This window comes from Pomacea canaliculata, linkage group LG7 (assembly GCF_003073045.1).
Source record: "Pomacea canaliculata isolate SZHN2017 linkage group LG7, ASM307304v1, whole genome shotgun sequence".
Lineage (NCBI taxonomy): Eukaryota > Metazoa > Mollusca > Gastropoda > Architaenioglossa > Ampullariidae > Pomacea > Pomacea canaliculata.
The window spans coordinates 7580227-7602128 of NC_037596.1; the positions used below are offsets into that span (position 1 = coordinate 7580227).

Sequence of the window (21902 nt, forward strand, 5' to 3'; positions counted from 1 at the left end):
GTTTAGCGGAGTGTCACCATCTCTGTCACGTGTGTTTATGTTCAGGTTACCGCTAGGCATGAGACGCAATGCATCTCATCATCCTTATTCATTATGGCCCAGTCTGCAAAGCCATGAAAAACAGATTCTCCCAGGTAGAGGCTCAGGATCAGTGTATGCTCCATCTTCAAGTAGCTTTTCAACTGATCCCACAGTCTTCCGCGACCGCAAGCTGCAGTAACGATCTGCCCTCTAAATGTACGTGTGCATTTATCAATTGTTTTCATTGAAAAATAGCTGAAGCAAAAGTTCCTTTTGAATCGCACACTCATCTTGAAAGTAAATGTCTTGAATAAAACACTTTGCTATTGAGGAATGTGTTTAATACGAGAAAGGCGCCAGGCGATGACCTCACATCTGGGAGACAAGCTCTGAGCGACTCTCGACAACAAGGTGAAGCCCTCGCTGTCAGTCTCGTTGACGTTGTCGTGAAACTCCAAGAGCCGCTCACCATGTCCATGTTCCCGTGCTTTAGCAGCAACTTGTATCGGCGTGTTGCCTTCTGGGTCTCGCGCACTGACATCAAGATTCTGTAAGATCAGGTTTTTAAGAAGTTGGCAAAGCAAACCTTCGCTCCCACGTCCATCGTTACTCCATTTGTTGCTTTCGCCAGAAGATGCAGAAGTGTTACGCCGTTGCAGCCCTTTACACACGGATTTGCGTCTTTCAATAACAGCTTTTGGAAGATGTCCAGTTGTTGTTTTCCGCCGACAACAAAAGAGCTGTGTTACCATAGGATCACGAGCGTCGATAAAAACTCTTCCGTCGATGAAATCAAGGATGTCTAGATGACTGTAACGCATTTGCAAGAAGCTGCAGGTTTCCATCTCATCTTTAGGGCAAGGTGCATCTGGGCAAGTCTGTGCAATACTGTGTATCCCTCTGAATCTCGTTCACCGAGCGACGCACCTCTGGTTAACAACCTACTGCCAAGTGCCACTGTTTATAGGTGACAGCCAGATGCAGAAAAGTGTTGCCATGGAGATCTTTTGATTAGTCAACACATTTTGGGTAAAAATAAATAGTAAGACGGCGAGACTTTCTTCGGTTAAGATGTTCTTTGGCGATTTTGAATACAGGTGCAGCTGATGAATAAGTCGATGTAAGACAGACATCCCTTCGTTGTCAAGGAAATCTGTTCTCGCTCCAGACTGTGCTAAGTGTATGGCACCCAGCCAGTTACCACTCTTAGCCGCCAACTGAAGTGCTGTATCCCCACCTGGACATCTCTTGTCTATATCTGCTCCTTTCATGAGAAGACCTCGAATGACAGCCACTGACGATGACGAACAGCACTGGGACACTTTGTGTAGAAGTATGAAACCGTTACAGTCTGTGCTGTTGACATCATCAAAGCTGTTGAGCAATACATCTACAACATCGATATTTCCAGCAGCAGCAGCCCGATGGATGAAAAGTACAGTTTGATATTTGTCAAGAGCTGCAGACGTCCCCACAATAGACCTGACATAAGAGCACCGCCATCCTCCTTGAATGTTCTCCCTTTGCTGACGTCATTCTGTGGAGGACGCTGAAACCCTCGCTGTCCAGCTCGTCCCATTTCCCCCCTGGTGACTCAGAATGTGGTCAACAAACGTCCACTTCTCGTGTCGGGCAGCAAGGTGAAGAACTGAATCGTTAGATGAAGTCTGCACGCTGCTTAAAGAACCTTTTTCATAAAGAAGACGAAAAAGCAGAAGACCGTTCGAGGTCTCAGTTCTGCTCTGAATGAGTCGTTGAACTACATGCAAACCCTTGCTGTCCATCGCATTGAAGTTTGCTCCCTTTGAATCAAGTAGCTGACCATGATCCAGTTTCCCGTTTGGCCGCCAGATGGAGCGCCGTGTCCCCTTTCGAACAGCATATCTCAATGTCAGCTCCTTTTTCGATGAGAAGATCGACGACAGATATAACACTGTTTGGTCGTTCTCGATTGATTCATTAGTTAATTTTGCTCGCCTTTCCGAGTACAAGTAGTCGTCATGGCAACGATGTGTAAAATTGAAGCGTTTTTATAAAGATTTAATATTGGCCCGAGATGCACAAGGTGTCTGACGAGTGTCCAGTTGCTGACTCGCAGCCATGTGCAACACTGTGTAACGTCGACACAAAGTATTAGAGGAATATCTCAAGCACAACAGTGAAAACATAAACATATGTTTCTGTGTTTCACTTCAGTTAGGGCCAGTCTGTGGAAAACGTTGTAGCTTCACTATCTACATGTCCAGGTTCTGCTCACAATCTATCAGCAGTTCAAACAAAATCCAGTGTCTGGACTGCACAGTTAGGTGAAGCACTGAATCCCGTACACATCTCGGCTGTTCACTTCAGCCCTCTACTCAAACACAGAGTTACAAGGTTCTACACGCCAAGGCATCTGTAAAGTTTGTTTGGTAGCAAGTATATGCAGCACTGATCTTTGATACAAGTCAACAATATCGCACGGGCTCATGTTCCAGAAGTAGTTTCATAAACTCCAGCTGTCGGTTTTTGCAGCCACAATCATCGCCGTGTTCCCTAAGTCATGATCGTCTAAATTCTGACAAAGAACTAATCAGCTTTGCTAGTAACTGACGCTTGGACTCAGCACATTGACTGCGATTTATTTCTTCCAAAAATCTTGGTCTTAGTCTGCTCTCGTTTATCCTGGTCTTTGCTGTCTGGCAGGTGTAAAGGCGGATCTGATTTTGTGATCTTTTGATGTTTTGCAGTCAGATGCAAGATTGTGTCTCCCTTTTTGGTCTTGATGTGGACGTCGGCGCCATTTTCCAGAAGAACCGGAAGAAGAGAGTCGAACCTGCTGTCAGGACACATGACGAGTCTGTGCAGGACTGACAGACCTTCCCTGTCGAGGAGGTTCAGGTCCGGTTTGGTGACGAGAAGGTCACAGACACGTGACCACATGCTGAGTTCCGCCGCCATCTGTACCAAGGTGTTTTGAACACTCTTGTCTTCGCTGTCGATAATCTTCTGATTTGCATGTCTCCACAGTGCAGTAAAAACGTCCATATGTAGGAAAGGGTTTGCCTGAAGCATCTGACTTGAAGACATTAGACGTACTACTGACAGCAGGGTGGTCTCGTCATCAAACAAGGATTCAGTCGTCAGGAGAAAATCAATCAGGAATTCCCAGTTGTCACAGTGAGCCGCTTTAATCAAAACGTCTTGGGCGATGCTTTTCATCGTCTGAACACTTGCTTTGCTTGAAAATATTTTCTTGAGAATTTCTCTGACAAGATGATGATCAATAGTCGCAGACTCCAGTTTCTGTAAGAGAAAAGACTGTCTGATGTCGCTGGGTGAGACGTCAGCATCGGAGATGACATTTCTGACCAGATGCCAGTTACCGGCCTCAGAAGCTGAGTTCAGCAACACCGCGCCTTCTGGAAGACTGGAGTCCTGTGGATCATCATGCTTAACCTGTGTTAAGTTGTCCATCACGTGATCTCTTCATCCACAAATTTCGTCTCGATCTGTCGTCTGGAGGAGGCCTGCAATGAAATAAGTAATAATAATGAGTATTTGTAATACGAGATACAGTAAGAGGAGAGTTGCAGTAGTCTGCTTTGTTCTTTCTGCTCAGGTAAACTCTTTACAGAGTCTGGTGTCACATCGTCTGATGTGAGATAGTCAACATTCGACATCTCTTGCAAGTTACTTACCACGTGGGTTATAATGTCTACAGTCGTTGCCTGATGTAAAAATTAACATCATAAAAGAAAACTGAAAAATTAAAGCTTTTGAATGCAGTAGAGTGATTACTTTCGTTTGTTCTTTTGAAAGGATGAGGAGGTATTGTTTTACAGGCAGCTCTCGTCACTTACCATTCCATCATTGTGACATGTTACACCAGTTTGTTAGTTGATAGTGTCACAGTGTTTGTCACCTGTGTTACTCTAGAGACAGAGAGTCGGCAACATAGAGTGGGAGAGACGGAGAGAGAGAGTTTAAAACATGGAATGAGAGAGAGTAACATAGAGGGGGAGAGAGTGAGACAGAGTTAGTAACATACAGTAGAAATGGAGAGAAGAATGGAGCAACGGAGTGTAAGACAGATACAGAGTTAGCAGCAAAGAGTGCAAGAGAATGAAACAAAAATATTAAGTGGTAGAGAGAGAGACTTGACAACACAAAGGAGAGATACAGAGTTAGCAACATTAAGTGATAGAAGGATCAAGACAGAGAGTAACATAGAATAAGAAGAGACAGAGTTAGTAACAGAGTGGGAGAGAGAGACAAAGCTAGCAACATGTAGTGAGAGAGACAGCAACATTGAGAGAGAGAGAGTGCTTGGCGGTTTATCTTTGCAAACACGCGTGGAGTCATGGAACAAACAGGTGTCAGGAATATAAAAGACAATCCTCATACACTATAATGACTTATCAACAGGTGTATTGGTCCCGCCAAGCGATTACACCTGTTCACTCAAGCTAGTCAGGTGGGAATTACCAGATGAGTAGAAATCCTCACGAGTTTCCATTCATTGTTGTCGCCAATTGAAATGTCACGAACTTTACATGAAACATTCACTCTTCAGTGTTCTCGGAATACCACGGAAATAAGTATTACTACTACTATTACCACATAGGTTTTATTACTAACCTTTCATCGCCCTCGATGATACATAGCTGGCGAGTGTGTGGAAAATGATGGCGGCTCATGGAATGTGCTTGGCGGCTGAGTCACAATCGAAAAACTTCCGCGTTTGAAGTAAGAAAAACAAGTAAATGATTAGCATCTTACCAATAAAATCACAAACTTGAGGTTTCTGCAAAAAATAGATATAGAATGTATTTGTAAGTCGTCTGCTTTCTCAGGCTTCTTACCTCAATAATCAGAGCAGGTGAACTGTGTAAACTAGACAGGTGACAAGAAGTTATAAGCAATTCTTTTTAAACGGAGATTCCCTTTCTGGTCATAATATTGTCTTGTTAAACCTGTTACTCATCAAGAGGTCAGTTTGAAAATCCGTTGACATGAATGTAGGTGTAAAGCAAACATTACATGTGCATTCCACATGTTTCCTTACGGCATAAGCCACAGGGTTCAGATCCCGTTTGTCGAAATGAAGTATTTGCAGACACAACTCTCTTGTTTGTCATGTCTAAATTCTCTTCCTTTAAATGTATGCAGACTGCACTCTCCATGCATGTATGATTTTCATGAGCGTCTGACCTTTATTCACAGTTTCTTTTACTGAAAAAAATGTTTTGTTATCTTCTGTAAGGTGTCAACAAAATAACATCAAGATATCTGAGCTTTTACAATTCGCTGCTTCAACCTTAGAACTCCATGCTTTAGTTTTTAATGATTGAGCGCTTGCTTCGTCTGAAAATAGTTTTAAAGATATTTTTGACAAGCTATGACTAATCAGTTTCTGATTAATTCAACCCAAAATCGAAAATATTTATTCAAATTAATTGAAGGCAGTATGTTATGTTTGGAAGATGACCCTTATTATGGGGCATGTTTATTTATTTGTTTTGCGATTTTGGTAAGTGATACATTGTTCATTATATAGTCGTAATACGCATCGACTTCTATAAGGATATATTTACATAAATCCTAATAAAATATGCATATATATATATATTGTATTTATATGATAGACAATACAACACGTCGATCACCTAAAGAAAGATCCCTTGGCTACAATCACAACAACCACTTTCTCAGCCCTATGTTTAGTAATTATACGAGTGGAGCAGGTCAGTGAGGCCGCTACATCAAAGTAAGAGCCGCCGCTCTCCCACACTAATCAGTCGACACCTTCACACCTTCAGGTTCCATTTACATCCGACAAAAAAATCAGAGCTTGGAGAACTATCTTACCTAGTGATAACGACGGCGACATATCTCATACTTGAGCGTCACGGTGACAGCGATCACGTGACATGACGTGTGTCTCTTCAAGAAATCATCGGTTTAGTCAGTTGCTGCTGTTCACTTTACAAGAAACTGCGCTCTACCTCTCCGACATTACCACCTGCAAAGGTAGGTGCTGTGTCTATCTTGTAAAATTACAGGTCTATATATGTGTATGTATGTATGAAGGGATCTATATATATATACACAGGTGTGTGTAAATGAATGCGATCGCTATGGTGATAATATAAACGTCGATGACGATGATGTTTGTGGCGATCGTGCTGTTTCTGTGGACAGTCGTCTCCACCTGTAGCTTAGGTGACGTGTACTGTGTCAACTCTAGTTGTCCGCTGATTGTTTATTTCCAACCGCTATTTTCCTTCAGATGAGGCTGTTGGTGCAGCTGCTGGTGATGCTGCTTGTTGTCGCTGTAGTCGCTGTACCCGATGATGACATTGACGTCGCTCAGGACGCTCAGGCCTTGGAAATCACGCCGACACAGGTAAGTGGACGGGAGGATGCATTTCAAGTCCGATGAGTATATTGATGTCAGGATAGGTGAGGGGTGGAGTCCAGGGAGTCTGGTGTTAATGTCGCCCCCAATGTTACATTCTGTGTGGAAGGTAAAGGGTTAATTGTGCGAACAAAATGACGAGATGTGAATATGAATACTTACTGTTACTGTTACTAGTGTTAACGTGTAGTTTATCTGTGTGTTTGTGTGTTTCTACGTGTGTTTTTTCGTCCCTCTATATTTACGTTCGTGTGTGTGTCTACGTGCACGCGGCCGACATACAAATACATGTGTGTGTGTGTGTGTGTGTGTGTGTGTGTGTGTGTGTGTGTGTGTGTGTGTGGTTTATACGTATTTCAGTGCGGACTTTATTGGGACCTATGCCGTCTCCGTCCTTGCTGCCCATATTTCGAGTGCGTGGAGACAAAGTGGTCTGGCTCCCTTTTGTGTATGAATACAAAAAGCAGAAGTATGTCGTTAGGGACCTCAGCATAAAGAACAAGCCTACCATTGTCATGGTCCTGAAGTGTTTCAAAGCATCTGTTATTACTTCTGTTGCTTCAGAAGAAACAATAAGGCAGCCTAAAGGGAGTCCACCTGCAACACTGTGAGTGAGAAGCAGGAAAACTCTGAAGGCATCCATAGAAACGAGTTCAACGCTCGCACGGTGCAGTGTGTGCACTCTCATCATGAGGGGAATGCAGACAGCTGTGGCAATCTTACTTGATGTTCGGGAGAAAGAAATTAAATAGTCAAGAGTGTCTTAAATTCTTTGTTCTGAATAAATTAAAGTTAATTATCCAAATCGCTGAGTCCTTACATCGACAGAATGCACATGTGATATTTGTTCATCAACAAAAGACATACTACAAGAGCTAAAGATTGCTACAAGAATAACATAAAAACACAGATAAAATATTACAAAATCTGACATACTTCATGATTTCTCTGTCCAACCTAAGGATTCTATCCTGACATTCTACACATTCCCCTTATAACAGAAGAAAACTAGCTTAATGTTCAAATCAAAGACATTTTAGCTACTATTTACATCTCACTTTGTCATCAAATCAATGTTGCAGTTTCTGATGAAATTCTATGATATAATGAACCAGAAAACCCTGATTGTAAGGTTATAACATTATCAACTATGCTGTGCTCCAACACTCAAGGCACATTTATTTTTGTGTACTTATTTTTAATTGTAAAGTAAAGGTAGAAGAATACACAAGTAAAGAAACACTGAGGACTTAATGATCCAATCAAATCAGACTTTATTGTCTGTCGAGGAGACCCAAGACAAGAATTTTTGCTTTGCTCACAAGGGCAGGCATACATACTCATACAGACATCTAACACACACAGTTAGGAGTAAAGATATTTTGTTGTTTGTTAGAAACATTCAACATGGTGATGGCTGATAATGGATGCAGCACCCTCTTCTGTGCCAACCGTATTCTTGCTGCCCAGGTTTGCGGTGTGTTAATATACCGGGGTCGCTCTTCCTTCAGTGTAAAAGGAAATAAAGCAGAAGCATGTCGTTAGTGACCTCAGCATAAAGAATAATAATGATGATGTCGATTTGTAATGCGCAGGTATCCATTCAGAAGAATTCTCATTGCGCAGAAAAAACAAAGAAGAACAAGATAAAGTGAACAAACACCAGAAAAGTAAAAATAAAGACAGAAGTGTTGCTTGGTTGTTTTAGTCTGTCTTAAAAAAACAGATGGGTCTTCAGTCTTTTTCGAAACGTGGTTGGTGAGGTGATGGTGGAGATCGCAAAGATCGCAAAGAAGAGAAAAACTTCGGGAGCCTTCGGAAGTGACGTCAGCGCCATTGGCAACCCGACTCTTCGCTTCACTCACTGACAGCCATCAAACTTGTTCCTTCGCTCATTCAACAACTTTTAAACACTGTGAAAGGCTCGATAGCGACAGACAAAATAACTCAGAGCCTAAGACTATTGACAGTCCAAGGTAAAATAAACGAGGGAAACAAAGCAAAGTTCAACTGCAATTAAATATGTTAAATTATTTGTTTGTCAGCTGGACTCCGTGGACTAATGGTTAGCAACAAGTTCTAAAGGGTGACAGTTTGTCGGTTCAGTTCTTTTTGGTTTTATCAATTTTTTTCTGGTATTTTTGTTTGGGATGTCATCGTTCTTTAATATGATTAATTTTCTGTCAAGCCTTTCACTAAAATCTTTTGATTGCTAAGAGAAATTATGTAATCTAGCCGTTATAGTCTTATCTATAGACACCTACTGTCACACTTTGATATTGAAATGTACAGATTTTACACTCACAGATGTTTACAATTGCGTCAGTATAGTAACAATGATTACTGCTTTTGAAAGAGCATATTTTTTTTGTGCATGTGCTTTTTTCCTAAATTTGAACCACTCCCAGCCACTGCGAGATTAAGTTGTTGGACACGCATTTGACATTTTGCGAAGTGATGTGTCATTTCAAACGATCGAGCTGTAGTATTCAGAGAACGAGGGGTCAAGGTAAAGTTCAAGTTTTAAACATAGGAAAAGTAGAGGACTGATGTTGTGAGGTGACAGTTTTAGTATAGCAATGCACTAACTGAAACTCAACTGAAGGGCAAAAGCTGCAAAAACAACAACTTAGTCGCTTCCTTCTATAAAATGTATCATACGTTTCTCACATACAGTGGAACCTCGGTTAACGAACATAATCCGTTCTGGAAGTTGTTCGTTATCCGAAATATTCGTTGTCCAAAACAGTTTTTCCCCATAAGAAATAAAGGAAAAAGATTTAACTGTTTCCCAGCCCCTGTTGACTCGCTATGTACAACTCTGACGTCTGTGCGAGTGGCCTTGACCTGTGCATGCTGATGTTTGCGGGTGTGTATCTTGAGAATGGAAAGGGTGGATTACTTTGAATTCGGCAAGTCTTATCTTGAACCTATCATTATCTGGTATCATTAGACATTATTCCATCATTAGTTTTTTACTTGCATGTAAATCTTTCCAAAGTTAACGTACAAACAAATAACTGAAGAATTTACAGAAGATCTTCGTAAGGATGTTTTCTACATCTTAAAAATTAAAGTCTTTTTACGGGTAAGACCTTCCGACTCCGGTAGCCTCTGTGTTTATTTTCTGTCTGTGAATATTTTTACTGTTAATGTTATTTGCTTCGCTGTGATATACTTTAATGTGAAATCTGTATGAAAGACCCCTACAGTCATTCAAACGTTAAACAGCGCTCCGGCTATGAAATATTTCTCAACGTGCAAGAGAGACATAAATTGAACCTGCAATGCCAACAGCTATACTGACATCATTAAATTCCACACACTCCTCTATATTAACATCATTAAATGCCACACAGTTTTCTATTCAGCAAGAGAGCTTTGTGACTCCTTTTAAAACGAAAATAAAATCCCTCAATTAGAATTTGACAGAAGATAAACTCTGCTCCATAACGACAGATGTTGCTGGTCTCGGCCATCTTACAGACAAAGAAACCCTCCATTCTTATAATCACTTGCAATTCAACAGCCGGTCAAAATGTGTTGCTGGGTGCACGAAACGTATCCTCCTCCTCCTCCTCCTCCTCATCATCATCATCATCATCATCATCAAATCACTTCGTCATCAGTGAAAAACAATTGAGATCACTCAAGCGTGGCGGCCACACCTTTCTCCGCTACATCCTCAGAGGCGAGACCTCAGTGAACATCAGATAGTCTTTGTCAGCACGAGAGGGGAGGAGCAACCCTTCATTAACACCAGCGTGTACTGTGCTGTCAGGACTACAGTCACACGTGTCTTTCCTTTAACGGAATAATGTTGTCTTCCCCATATTTACCATATAAGTTTTGAACAAAAGAAGTGTTCCATTTTCTTTTTTATTCACATGGATACACATTCTAAAACAATACATGCAAACATTTCTTAATTCAAGAGGAGTGCTTGGCACTATTAAAATTAATGACATACAAACAGTTGTTACTTTGTTTTTGAATATTAACAGACAAAATATGTGTCAACTTAACATACTGCTTCATTATCTTTCTTTGGATCATCATAATATTTACACTTCAAGAGTAATACCTGCGGAGTTTTCCAAGCTGTCTCTGTACAGCAATTGTTAGCAGAGCTGGACATTTCGAATTCCTGGAACCAAGATGTAGCAGAAACTGGGTTTGTGTTGTGCTGGCATCTGAAATATTCTTTATAAATAGTTTTGCATCCCTTCTTTGTAGCCCTAACACACAATGTAACCTTGCTTCTTTCTTGAAATTTCTGAAGCCACAGTTTAGCAGCATCTGCACTAAATATTGCCAGCCGCACTTTGCATGTGAATTTTCCCTCAGATTTTGGTTCAAACACCGTCACTGTATATCTGTAGCCATTTGTAAAATCTCCTGCAAATGTAAAATAATGAAGTAACAATTTTGTCTGTGATCTCCGCTGTTTAATCATGATATTTGTGCATCTTTTAGATATATAATCAATATTCATATTTTGTTGTACAATCCTAATAAAGATATCTGAACGTTTCATGTTTTGGTAATGGTGAAACATATCTGGAAAAAAGGAGAAATCTGGGTATGTGTGTCAATGACCTCGCAATCAATGTCTTTATATGTATGTCGATATTTGTATGTATTGAGTTCTACATTTTCTTATATGTAAATTCAATTCTAGCTTTGGAATACTTTCAACACACACATACACTGTAGGTATGTGCAGCATGAGTAGGTATGCAGACGAAGTGGAAACTCTTTCCCCACCTCAGCAAAAAGTAGCAACATAATATGTGTCGTGTGGCGGACGTGGGCTCGCGAGTGTGTGTGCATGTCTGTGTGTTCAGTCAGTATAAATCAGTTCTCTGCAGATCACGTGTTCGCATATTTTAAAATTAAAATCAGGGCTTCTGCTTACGCAAAAAATTGCGTACAGTACGCATTAAAAGTTCGGAGGACCCCTTCAATTTTCGTCAATGGGGTCCCCTTCAAATTTGGGCGAAGAACAGGGACCCCTTAAAAATCTGAAGAAGGGGTCCCTGGGACCCCAAAGAATTTAGCCTTAGCAGAAACCCTGAAAATGTTGCCGTGCTAATTTTGAGAGTGTATTTTTTGTTTTGACCAGAAAGTAACAGATACAAATCGCAGTGTGACACCAATATCTTCATTCTTCGATATGAATCCTTATTCAAAATATTTGTGTCACTTTGGATGGTCTGCACCACTCTGTCTCGTATGAACCCGATTTCAAAAGAACTTAAGTTTGTGAGGTGATATGATATCTTACTGTTTGCTTGTGCGGCCGAGAGATGTCCGTTAATGTACAACACGTGTATTTGCGGATGCGATTTCTGTCTTAACAACAATTAGTGAAGCAATCGTCCAACGCTGTGTATATAGTAGAGGGTCTTCATGAAATGGTTGACAGAATAATTCATATTAGGGAAAGACTAAACAAAAAATAAACAAAATACATAAAATTTAGCTCCACCTGTAGATTTTACCAACAATCCATGTCAAACAAATGGCGCTGCGTGTAACCACTAGATTCTATGGTTTCGCTTGGTAGTCAATAGGATTTCGCGAAAGGCTTGACAGAAAATTAATCATATTAAAGAACGAAAACATCCCAAACCAAAACACCACAACAAAAAAATTTGATTAAAACCACAGAGGATTGAAACTACCAACAGTCAACATTCAGACCGTCCTCCTAACAAATAGGTTATGAAGACATTGCTGACATCACAGACTAACTTAACCTACTTATCCTGAAATATTGTTTCGGTTCCCTTTCATAATGTTTAAAAGTTGTTGAATTAGCGCCAGAACAAGATTTATGGCTGTCAGTGAGCAAAACGAAGAGTTGGCTTCTCAAGGGCACTGACGTGTACAAGAGGATCATTTGAGATTGTGTCTTAATATAACAAATGACAGAGAGAGAGAGAGACAAAGATGGGGGATAAAGTAGGTAGATAAAGAAAGGTAACAACCAAACACACACCAACACAATATGCTTCAAATTTAAATATTTAAATATAAATCAAATTTATACATTGTTCATTATACATCTGTAAATCATATGGACTTTTATTATGATATATATATTGTATTTTAATGATAGATGATACAACACGCCCATCACCTAAAGAAAGATCCCTTGTCTACTATACCAACCTTTCATTAACACCAGCGTGTACTGTGTGTCAGGACTACAGTCACACGTGTCTTTCCTTTAACGGAATCAGTCAGTTTCGGACTATCCTCAGTCTATTTTACAGACATACATTAAGAAATACTAAACTGTACATCCCCCTCTGACCCCGTGTCAAGGACACCAACGGCCGCAACAACCACTTTCTCAGCCTTATGTTTAGTAATTATACGAGTGGAGCAGGTCAGTGAGGCCGCTACATCAAAGTAAGAGCCGCCGCTCTCCCACACTAATCAGTCGACACCTTCACACCTTCAGGTTCCATTTAAATACTCATCGTTTGGAGAACTATCTTACCTAGTGATAACGGTGCCATATCTCATACTTGAGCGTCACGGTGACAGCGATCACGTGACATGACGTGTGTCTCTTCAAGAAATTATCGGTTTAGTCAGTTGCTGCTGTCAGTTGCTGCTGTTCACTTTACAAGAAACTGCGCTCTACCTCTCCGACATTACCACCTGCAAAGGTAGGTGCTGTGTCTATCTTGTAAAATGACAGGTCTGTATATGTGTATGTATGTATGAAGGGATCTATATATATATACAGGTGTGTGCAGTTGTTGTAATAGTTCAGAAAGTGAATGAATGTGACAGCTATGGTGATAATATTAACGTCGATGACGATGTTGTTTGTGGTGATCGTTCTGTTTCTGTGGACAGTCGTGTCCACCAGTAGTTTAGGTGACGTGTACTGTGTCAACTCTAGTTGTCCGGTGATTGTTTATTTCCAACCGCTTTTTTTCCTTCAGATGAGGCTGTTGCTGCAGTTGCTGGTGATGCTGCTGCTTGCTGTCGCTGTAGTCGCTGTACCCGTTGACGTCGCTCGTGCCGCTCATGCCATGGAACACGCGTCAACTTCTGTAAGTTTACGGGCGGATGCAGATCAAGTTCAATGAGTATATTGCTGTTAGGATAGGTGAGGGGTGGAGTCCAGGGAGTCTGGTGTTAATGTCGCCCCCAATGTTACATTCTGTGTGGAAGGTAAAGGGTTAATTGTGCAAACAAAATGACGAGATGTGAATATGAATACTTACTGTTACTGTTACTAGTATTGGCGTGTAGTTTATCTGTGTGTTTGTGTTTCTACGTGTGTTTTTTATCTCTCTGTATTTACATTCGTGTGTGTGTATGTCTACGTGCACGTGGCCAACATACAAATACATGTGTGTGTGTGTGTGCGTGTGTGTGTGTGTGTGTGCTTGCGTGTGTGTGTGTGTGGTCTATACGTATTTCAGTGCGCAGGATTTATGTGGGTGTGCGACCGTTGCTGCCCAGGTTACCAGTGTGTTTATATACCGGAGATGTACACCTATCTGTGTCAAAGAAAAAAAAGCAGAAGCATGTCCTTAGTGACCTCAGCATAGAGAACAAGCCTACCATTGTCATGATCCTCAAGTGATACCTAAGTACTGGGAAGAGTATTTCTATTCAAATACTTTCTTGTACAGCCTGAAATGTAACAGGAGGAAGAAATTAAATAGTCAAGAGTTTCTTACATTCTTTGTTTTGAACAAATTAAAGTTAATTATCCAAATGTCTCAGTACTTACATCGACCAAATGCACATGTGATATTTGCTCATCAACAAAAGACATACTACAAGAGCTAAAGAATCCTACAAAAAAACATAAAAACACAGATAAAATATTACAAAATCTGACATACTTCATGATTGCTCTGTCCAAACTAAGGATTCTATCCTGACATTCTACACATTTCCCTTATAACAGAAGAAAACTAGCTTAATGTTCAAATCAAAGACATTTTAGCTACTATTTACTTCTCACTTTTTCATCAAATCAATATTGCAGTTTCTGATGAAATTATTTGATATAATGAACCAGAAAACCCTGATTGTAAGGTATAACACTATCAACTATACTGTGCTCTAACACTCAAGGAACATTTATTTTTGTGTACTTATTTTTAATTGTAAAGTAAAGGTAGAAGAATACACAAGTAAAGAAACACTGAGGACTTAATGATCAAATCAAATCAGACTTTATTGTCTGTCGAGGAGACCCAAGACAAAAATTTTTGCTTTGCTCACAAGGGCAGGCATACATACTCACACAGACATCTAACACACACAGTTAGGACTAAAGATATTTTGTTGTTTGTTACAAACATTCAACATTGTGATGGCTGATAATGGATGCAGCACCCTCTTCTGTGCCAACCGTATTCTTGTTGCCCAGGTTTGCGGTGTGTTTATATACCGGGGTCGCTCTTCCTTCAGTGTAAAAGGAAATAAAGCAGAAGCATGTCGTTAGTGACCTCAGCATAAAGAATAATGATGATGATGTCGATTTGTAATGCGCAGAAGAATTCTCATTGCGCAGAAAAAACAAAGAAGAACAAGATAAAGTGAACAAACACCAGAAAAGTAAAAATAAAGACAGAAGTGTTGCTTGGTTGTTTTAGTCTGTCTTAAATAAACAGATGGGTCTTCAGTCTTTTGCGAAACGTGGTTGGTGAGGTGATGGTGGAGAGTGAAGGGAACAGCAGCAGTTTCACGATGGACCTTTCCCTTCAAATCTTCCACAAGGCGAGACTTGCCGCCCTTAGCGGCGCTGAATAACTTTTCGCAAAGATCGCAAAGAAGACAAAAACTTCGGGAGCCTTCGGAAGTGTGACGTCATCGCCCTTGGCAACCCGACTCTTCGCTTCACTCACTGACAGCCATCAAACCTGTTCTGGCGCTAATTCAACATCTTCAACACTATGAAGAGTTTGAAAAAGTTAATTACGACAGGCAAACTAACTCAATGCCTAAGACTAATGACAGTCAAAGGTAAAATAAACGAGGGAACCAAAGCAATGTTCAACTCCAATTAAATATGTTAAATTAGTCTGTTTGTCAGCAATGTCTACTTGGTCTCATGGTTGCGACCAAGTTCTAAATGTTGACAGTTGGCGGTTCAAATCACTGTACTTTCATTACATTTTTTCTGGTGTTTTGGTTTGGGATGTTTTCGTTCTTTAATATGATTAATTTTCTGTCAAGCCTTTCACAAAAGTCTTTTGATTGCTAAGAGAAATTATGTAATCTAGCCGTTATAGTCTTATCTACAGACACCTACTGTCACACTTTGATATTGAAATGTACAGATTTTACACTCACAGATCTTTACAATTGTGTCAGTATAGTAATAATGATTATTGCTTTTGAAAGAGCAAATTTTTATTTTTGTATGTGTGTTTCTTTTCTCAATTCGAACCACTCCCAGCGACTGCGAGATTAAGTTGTTGGACACTCATTTGACATTTTGCGAAGTGATGTGTCATTTCAAACGATCGAGCTGTAGTATTCAGAGAACGAGGGGTCAAGGTAAAGTTCACGTTTTAAACATAGGAAAAGTAAAGGACTGATGTTGTGAGTGACAGTTTTAGTGTAGCAATGCACTAACTGAAACTCAACTGAAGGGCAAAAGCTGCAAAAGCAACAACTTAGTCGCTTCCTTCTATAAATATATCATACGTTTCTCACATACAGTGGAACCTCGGTTAACGAACATAATCCGTTCTGGAAGTTGTTCGTTATCCGAAATATTCGTTGTCCGAAACAGTTTTTCTCCATAAGAAATAAAGGAAATAGATTTAACTGTTTGCCAGCCCCTAATGACTCGCTGTGTACAACTCTGACGTCTGTGCGAGTGGCCTTGACCTGTGCATGCTGATGTTTGTGGGTGTGTATCTTGAGAATGGAAAGGGTGGATTACTTTGAATTCGGCAAGTCTTATCTTGAACCTATCATTATCTGGTATCATTAGACAGTTATTCCATCATTAGTTTTTTACTTGCATGTAAATCTTTCCAAAGTTAACGTACAAACAAATAACTGAAGAATTTACAGAAGATCTTCGTAAGGATGTTTTCTACATCTTAAAAATTAAAGACTTTCCGACTCCGGTAGCCTCTGTGTTTATTTTCTGTCTGTGAATATTTTTACTGTTAATGTTATTTGCGTCGCTATGATATACTTTAATGTCAAATCTGTATGAAAGACCCGTACAGTCATTCAAACGTTAAACAGCGCTCCGGCTATGAAATATTTCTCAACGTGCAAGAGACATAAATTGAACCTGCAATGCCAACAGCTATACTGACATCATTAAATTCCACACACTCTTCTATATTAACATCATTAAATGCCACACAGTTTTCTATTCAGCAAGAGAGCTTTGTGACTCCTTTTAAAACGAAAATAAAATCCCTCAATTAGAATTTGACAGAAGATAAACTCTGCTCCATAACGACAGATGTTGCTGGTCTCGGCCATCTTACAGACAAAGAAACCCTCCATTCTTATAATCACTTGCAATTCAACAGCCGGTCAAAATGTGTTGCTGGGTGCACGAAACGTATCCTCCTCCTCCTCCTCCTCCTCATCATCATCATCATCATCATCATCATCATCATCATCATCATCATCATCATCATCATCATCATCATCATCAAATCACTTCGTCATCAGTGAAAAACAATTGAGATCACTCAAGCGTGGCGGCCACACCTTTCTCCGCTACATCCTCAGAGACGAGACCTCAGTGAACATCAGATAGTCTTTGTCAGCACGAGAGGGGAGGAGCAACCTTTCATTAACACCAGCGTGTACTGTGCTGTCAGGACTACAGTCACACGTGTCTTTCCTTTAACGGAATAATGTTGTCTTCCCCATATTTACCATATAAGTTTTGAACAAAAGAAGTGTTCCACTTTCGTTTTTATTCACATGGACACACATACTAAAACAATACATGCAAACATTTCTTAATTCAAGAGGAGTGCTTGGCACTATTAAAATTAATGACATACAGACAGTTGTTACTTTGTTTTTGAATATTAACAGACAAAATATGTGTCAACTTAACATACTGCTTCATTTTATCTTTCTTTTGATCATCATAATATTTACACTTCAACAGTAATACCTGCTGAGTTTTCCAAGCTGTCTCTGTACAGCAATTGTTAGCAGAGCTGGACATTTCGAATTCCTGGAACCAAGATGTAGCAGAAACTGGGTTTGTGTTGTGCTGGCATCTGAAATATTCTTTATAAATATTTTTGCACCCCTCCTTTGTAGCCCTAACACACAATGTAACCTTGCTTCTTTCTTGAAATTTCTGAAGCCACAGTTTAGCAGCATCTGCACTAAATATTGCCAGCCGCACATTTTATGTGAATTTTCCCACAGATTTTGCTTCAAAGGCCGTCACTTAATAATTGTAACTGATTGTGATAGCTGTTTGTTTACAAATACAAACTTACTGTAATACATATTCAGATGTGCATCACTTTTACAATAGTGAATATGAACACCACAAGAAGAATTCCAGTGGTTGTGACTGTGATCTCCGCTGTTTAATCATGATATTTATGTATCTTTTAGATATATAATCAATATTCATATTTTGTTGTACAATCCTAATAAAGATATCTGAACGTTTTATGTTTTCGTAATGGTCAAAACATATCTGGAAAAAAAAGGAGAAATCTGAGTATGTGTTTCAATGACCTCGCAATCAATGACTTTATATATATATATATGTCGATATTTGTATGTATTGTGTTCTACATTTCCTTATATGTACATTCAATTCTAGCTTTGGAATACTTTCACCACACACATACACTGTAGGTATGTGCAGCATGAGTAGGTATGCAGACGAAGTGGAAACTCTTTCCCCACCTCAGCAAAAAGTAGCAACATAATGTGTGTCGTGTGGCGGACGTGGGCGAGCGAGTGTGTGTGCATGTCTGTGTGTTCAGTCAGTTCTCTGCAGATCACGTGTTCGGATTTTTTCAAATTAGAATGTTGCCATAAAGATCCGTGCTAATTTTGAGAGAGAGATGTCCGTTAATGTACAACACGTGTATTTGCGGATGCGGTTTCTGTCTTAACAACAATTAGTGAAGCAATTGTCCAACGCTGTGGGTCTTCGTGAAATGGTTGACAGAATAATTCATATTAGGGAAAGAATAAACAAAATATAAACAAAATACATAAAATTTAGCTCCACCTGTAGATTTTAACAACAATCCATGTCAAACAAATGGCGCTGCGTGTAACAACTAAATTCTATGATTTCGCTTGGCAGTCAATAGGATTTCGCAAAAGGCTTGAGAGAAAATTAATCATATTAAAGAACGAAAACATCCCAAACCAAAACACCACCAAAATAAAATTTGATTAAAACCACAGAGGATTGAAACGACCAATCGTCAACACTCAGAACTTCATCCTAACCAACAGGCTATGAAGACATTGCTGACATCACAGACTAACTTAACCTACTTGTCGTAAAACATTGTTTCGGTTCCCTCGTTTATTTTACCTTTGCCTGTCATTAATCTTAGGCCTTGCGTTAATTTCCCTGTCGGAATTAATTTTATCTTTATATTAACTTTATTGAGCCTTTCATACTGTTTAAAAGTTGTTGAATTAGCGCTAGAACAAGTTTTATGGCTGTCTTCAGATGAGGCTGTTGCTGCTGATACTGCTTGTTGTCGCTGTAGTCGCTGTACACACTGAAGCCGCTCATCATGCTCATGGCGCACATGCCATAAAACTCACGTCAACTTCTGTAAGTTTACGGGCGGATGCATTTCAAGTCCGATGAGTATATTGATGTCAGGATAGGTGAGGGGTGGAGTCCAGGGAGTCTGGTGTTAATGTCGCCCCCAATGTCACATTCTGTGTGGAAGGTAAAGGGTTAATTGTGCAAACAAAATGACGCGATGTGACTATGAATACTTACTGTTACTGTTACTAGTATTGGCGTGTAGTTTATCTGTGTGTTTGTGTGTTTCTACATGTGTTTTTTCATCCTTTTGTATTTAAGTTCTTGTATATGTGTCTACGAGCACACGGCCGACATACAAATACATATGTGTGTGTGTGTGTGTGTGTGTGTGTGTGTGTGTGTGTGTGTGTGTGTGTGTGTGTGTGTGTGTGTGTGTGTGTGTGTGTGCACCTGTGTGTGTGTGGTGTCTATACTTATACCAGTGCAAAGGTCCTGACGAGATTTGCCCTACACATTTTTCATGCTGCCCAGGTTTGACGTGTATTTATCTACCTATGATGGGAATGCGCCTCCGTAAGTGTGTCACACCTAAACTATCTGCTTGAGCAAGCGGTGTTGCACTTTAACCTTTTGGAAAATTGTGTGTGAAAAGACGAACACCATTAAAGCAAGGAGATTGGCAATTCAAACTGTTTTTGTGGTCTTTCTTAGCGCTTTTGTGTTTGTACTGAGTGAGAGATTGATTGTCTTTCTAATCGTTCTTATATTTTCTTTTGGTTTTTGTTCATTTCTTGTAATGATCAGTAGCTAAAATGTAAAAATCCCTAATTCTTTGACATCACCATTGACGAATAGTCTCTACATTTTTTACTTACTAAGCATAGATCAGCATGCTTTAGTTTTTAATGATTGAGCGCTTGCTTCGTATGAAAATAGTTTTCAAGATATTTTTAACAAGCTGATAACTAATGTGTTTCTGCAAAAGTCAACACAAAATCAGAAATATTCATTCCGAAGGCAGTATTTTATGTTTAGAGAATGACTCATATTCCGGAGCGCGTTCATTTATTCATTTTGTGTGTGTTTGTGTGTGTGTGTGTGTGTGTGTGTGTGTGTGTGTGTGTGTGTGTGTGTGTGTGTGTGTGTGTGTGTGTGTGTGTGTGTGTTCTAGAAAAATGTTGCCATTCACCTCTCACACAAAACACACGTGTACAAGAGGATCACTTGAGATTGTATCCTAATATAGAAAACGACAAAGAGACAGATAAAGATGGGTTAGTAACGGAAAGTAACAACCAAACACACACAAATACACTTTGCTTCAAATTTAAAGTGATATATTGTTCATTATCTATTTGTAACACATATCGACTTTTATTAGGATAAAATATGTATATATATATATATTGTATTTTAATGACAGACAATACAACACGTCGATCACCTAAAGAGGGATCCCTTGGTTACAATCCCAAACATCATTAACATCAGCGTGTACTGTGTGTCAGGACTACAGTCACACGTGTCTTTCCTTTAACGGAATAATTTTTTTTTGTAAGAGGGGAGGAATGTTAGGAACAGGGGGTTGTTGCCCCTGTCTTTTGTTTGTCAGAGATTATTGCCCTTGCCAGTCAGCATATGAGTGTTTTGCTGCGTCGTGGTTTTGCGTCAGAACCCGACGTCATTTTATGACGTAGTTTTAGATTGTGGGAAGAATGAACATTTTTGGAAGAAGCAGACGACGAGAGACGAGATATAGAAGGGACAGGCGTGAAAGTGGTCTGACTGTACGTGTGGATACAGGGACCGGTAATAAGTAAATTAGTTGCTTGCAGAGTCAAGGAAGCTACTCCAGAGACACAGGACACTGGAGCAGACGATAACAGCAGACGTGGATATTTGCACATTGAGGACAAAGTACGAGATCTCAGATGCCGAAAGACAAGTCTAGCGCAGAACACCCAACATTTTCATTGTGCATCAAGTGTTATTTGAAGATTCAAGCTTTGTAATCTGAGAGAGGAGTGAAGAATCTAAAGCCAGGGATTTGGATCAGTGAATGTGTTTCACGGACTCGCTGTTGCTGTTGTTGCTGTTGTTGCTGCGGAGCCGCTGCTGCTGTGTTTGGGACTGCAACTTCAGTAGAACTGCTGCTGAAGGTTCCTCGCCGAATCTGCTACTGCGAGCGGTGGACATCGCCGAGCTTACGAGAAGTTCCAGACAAGAACAACCCGAGCCGACGACAATAGGCGGGCAGCATCTCATCACAGCTGGGGAGTGTTGAGCAAGTGGGCTCCACTCTCGTACCTGACAACGACGACGACACACCGACCGCGTGGAGGGCCGTCGCTGTCGTCTTTAAATTCGTACAGTGGAGTGTTGAGGACACTGACGATTTGATTGTCCGCTGGTGCCGACAACGCAAAGTAAGACTTTTGCCTTTTGAGTTTACCTGTAGAGAGAGCGGGGGGGAAGGTCGTACTCCCCATTGTTTATCTCCACCGTCAACGTTAGAGGGAGAGTAAGACGGTTTACACGGACTGTGTGTATGTGTGTGATGAACATTAATGAGCACACTGACATTGCTGGTGGCTAGAAAAGTGCTCGGAGAGAAGTATCGTTAGGTGTGTATTGAAATGGACTTGTGTATGTCCTCTTGGTGACATTAAGAGAACGATTGTAGACCAGCCTGCGCGCGGTCGTAGTAGTTACGTTAGTGTATGCCATTGCATTCTTGAT

The 21902-nt window shown here is 40.2% G+C and overlaps 1 protein-coding gene across 1 annotated transcript in view; it reads right to left on the reverse strand.

Annotated features, from left to right (window-relative positions):
• The window catches only part of LOC112568491 (serine/threonine-protein phosphatase 6 regulatory ankyrin repeat subunit C-like), a 51980-nt gene that overhangs the window by 7984 nt on the left and 22094 nt on the right, over nt 1-21902 (reverse strand). Inside the window, exons 2-5 of the mRNA XM_025245799.1 lie at nt 2630-3530; nt 1223-1395; nt 839-978; nt 395-569 (exon numbers count right to left, since the gene is read on the reverse strand). Of these exons, the coding sequence (XP_025101584.1) occupies nt 395-569; nt 839-978; nt 1223-1395; nt 2630-3477 (1336 nt within the window). The 5' untranslated portion in view covers nt 3478-3530. The remainder of the gene's footprint in view (nt 1-394; nt 570-838; nt 979-1222; nt 1396-2629; nt 3531-21902) is intronic.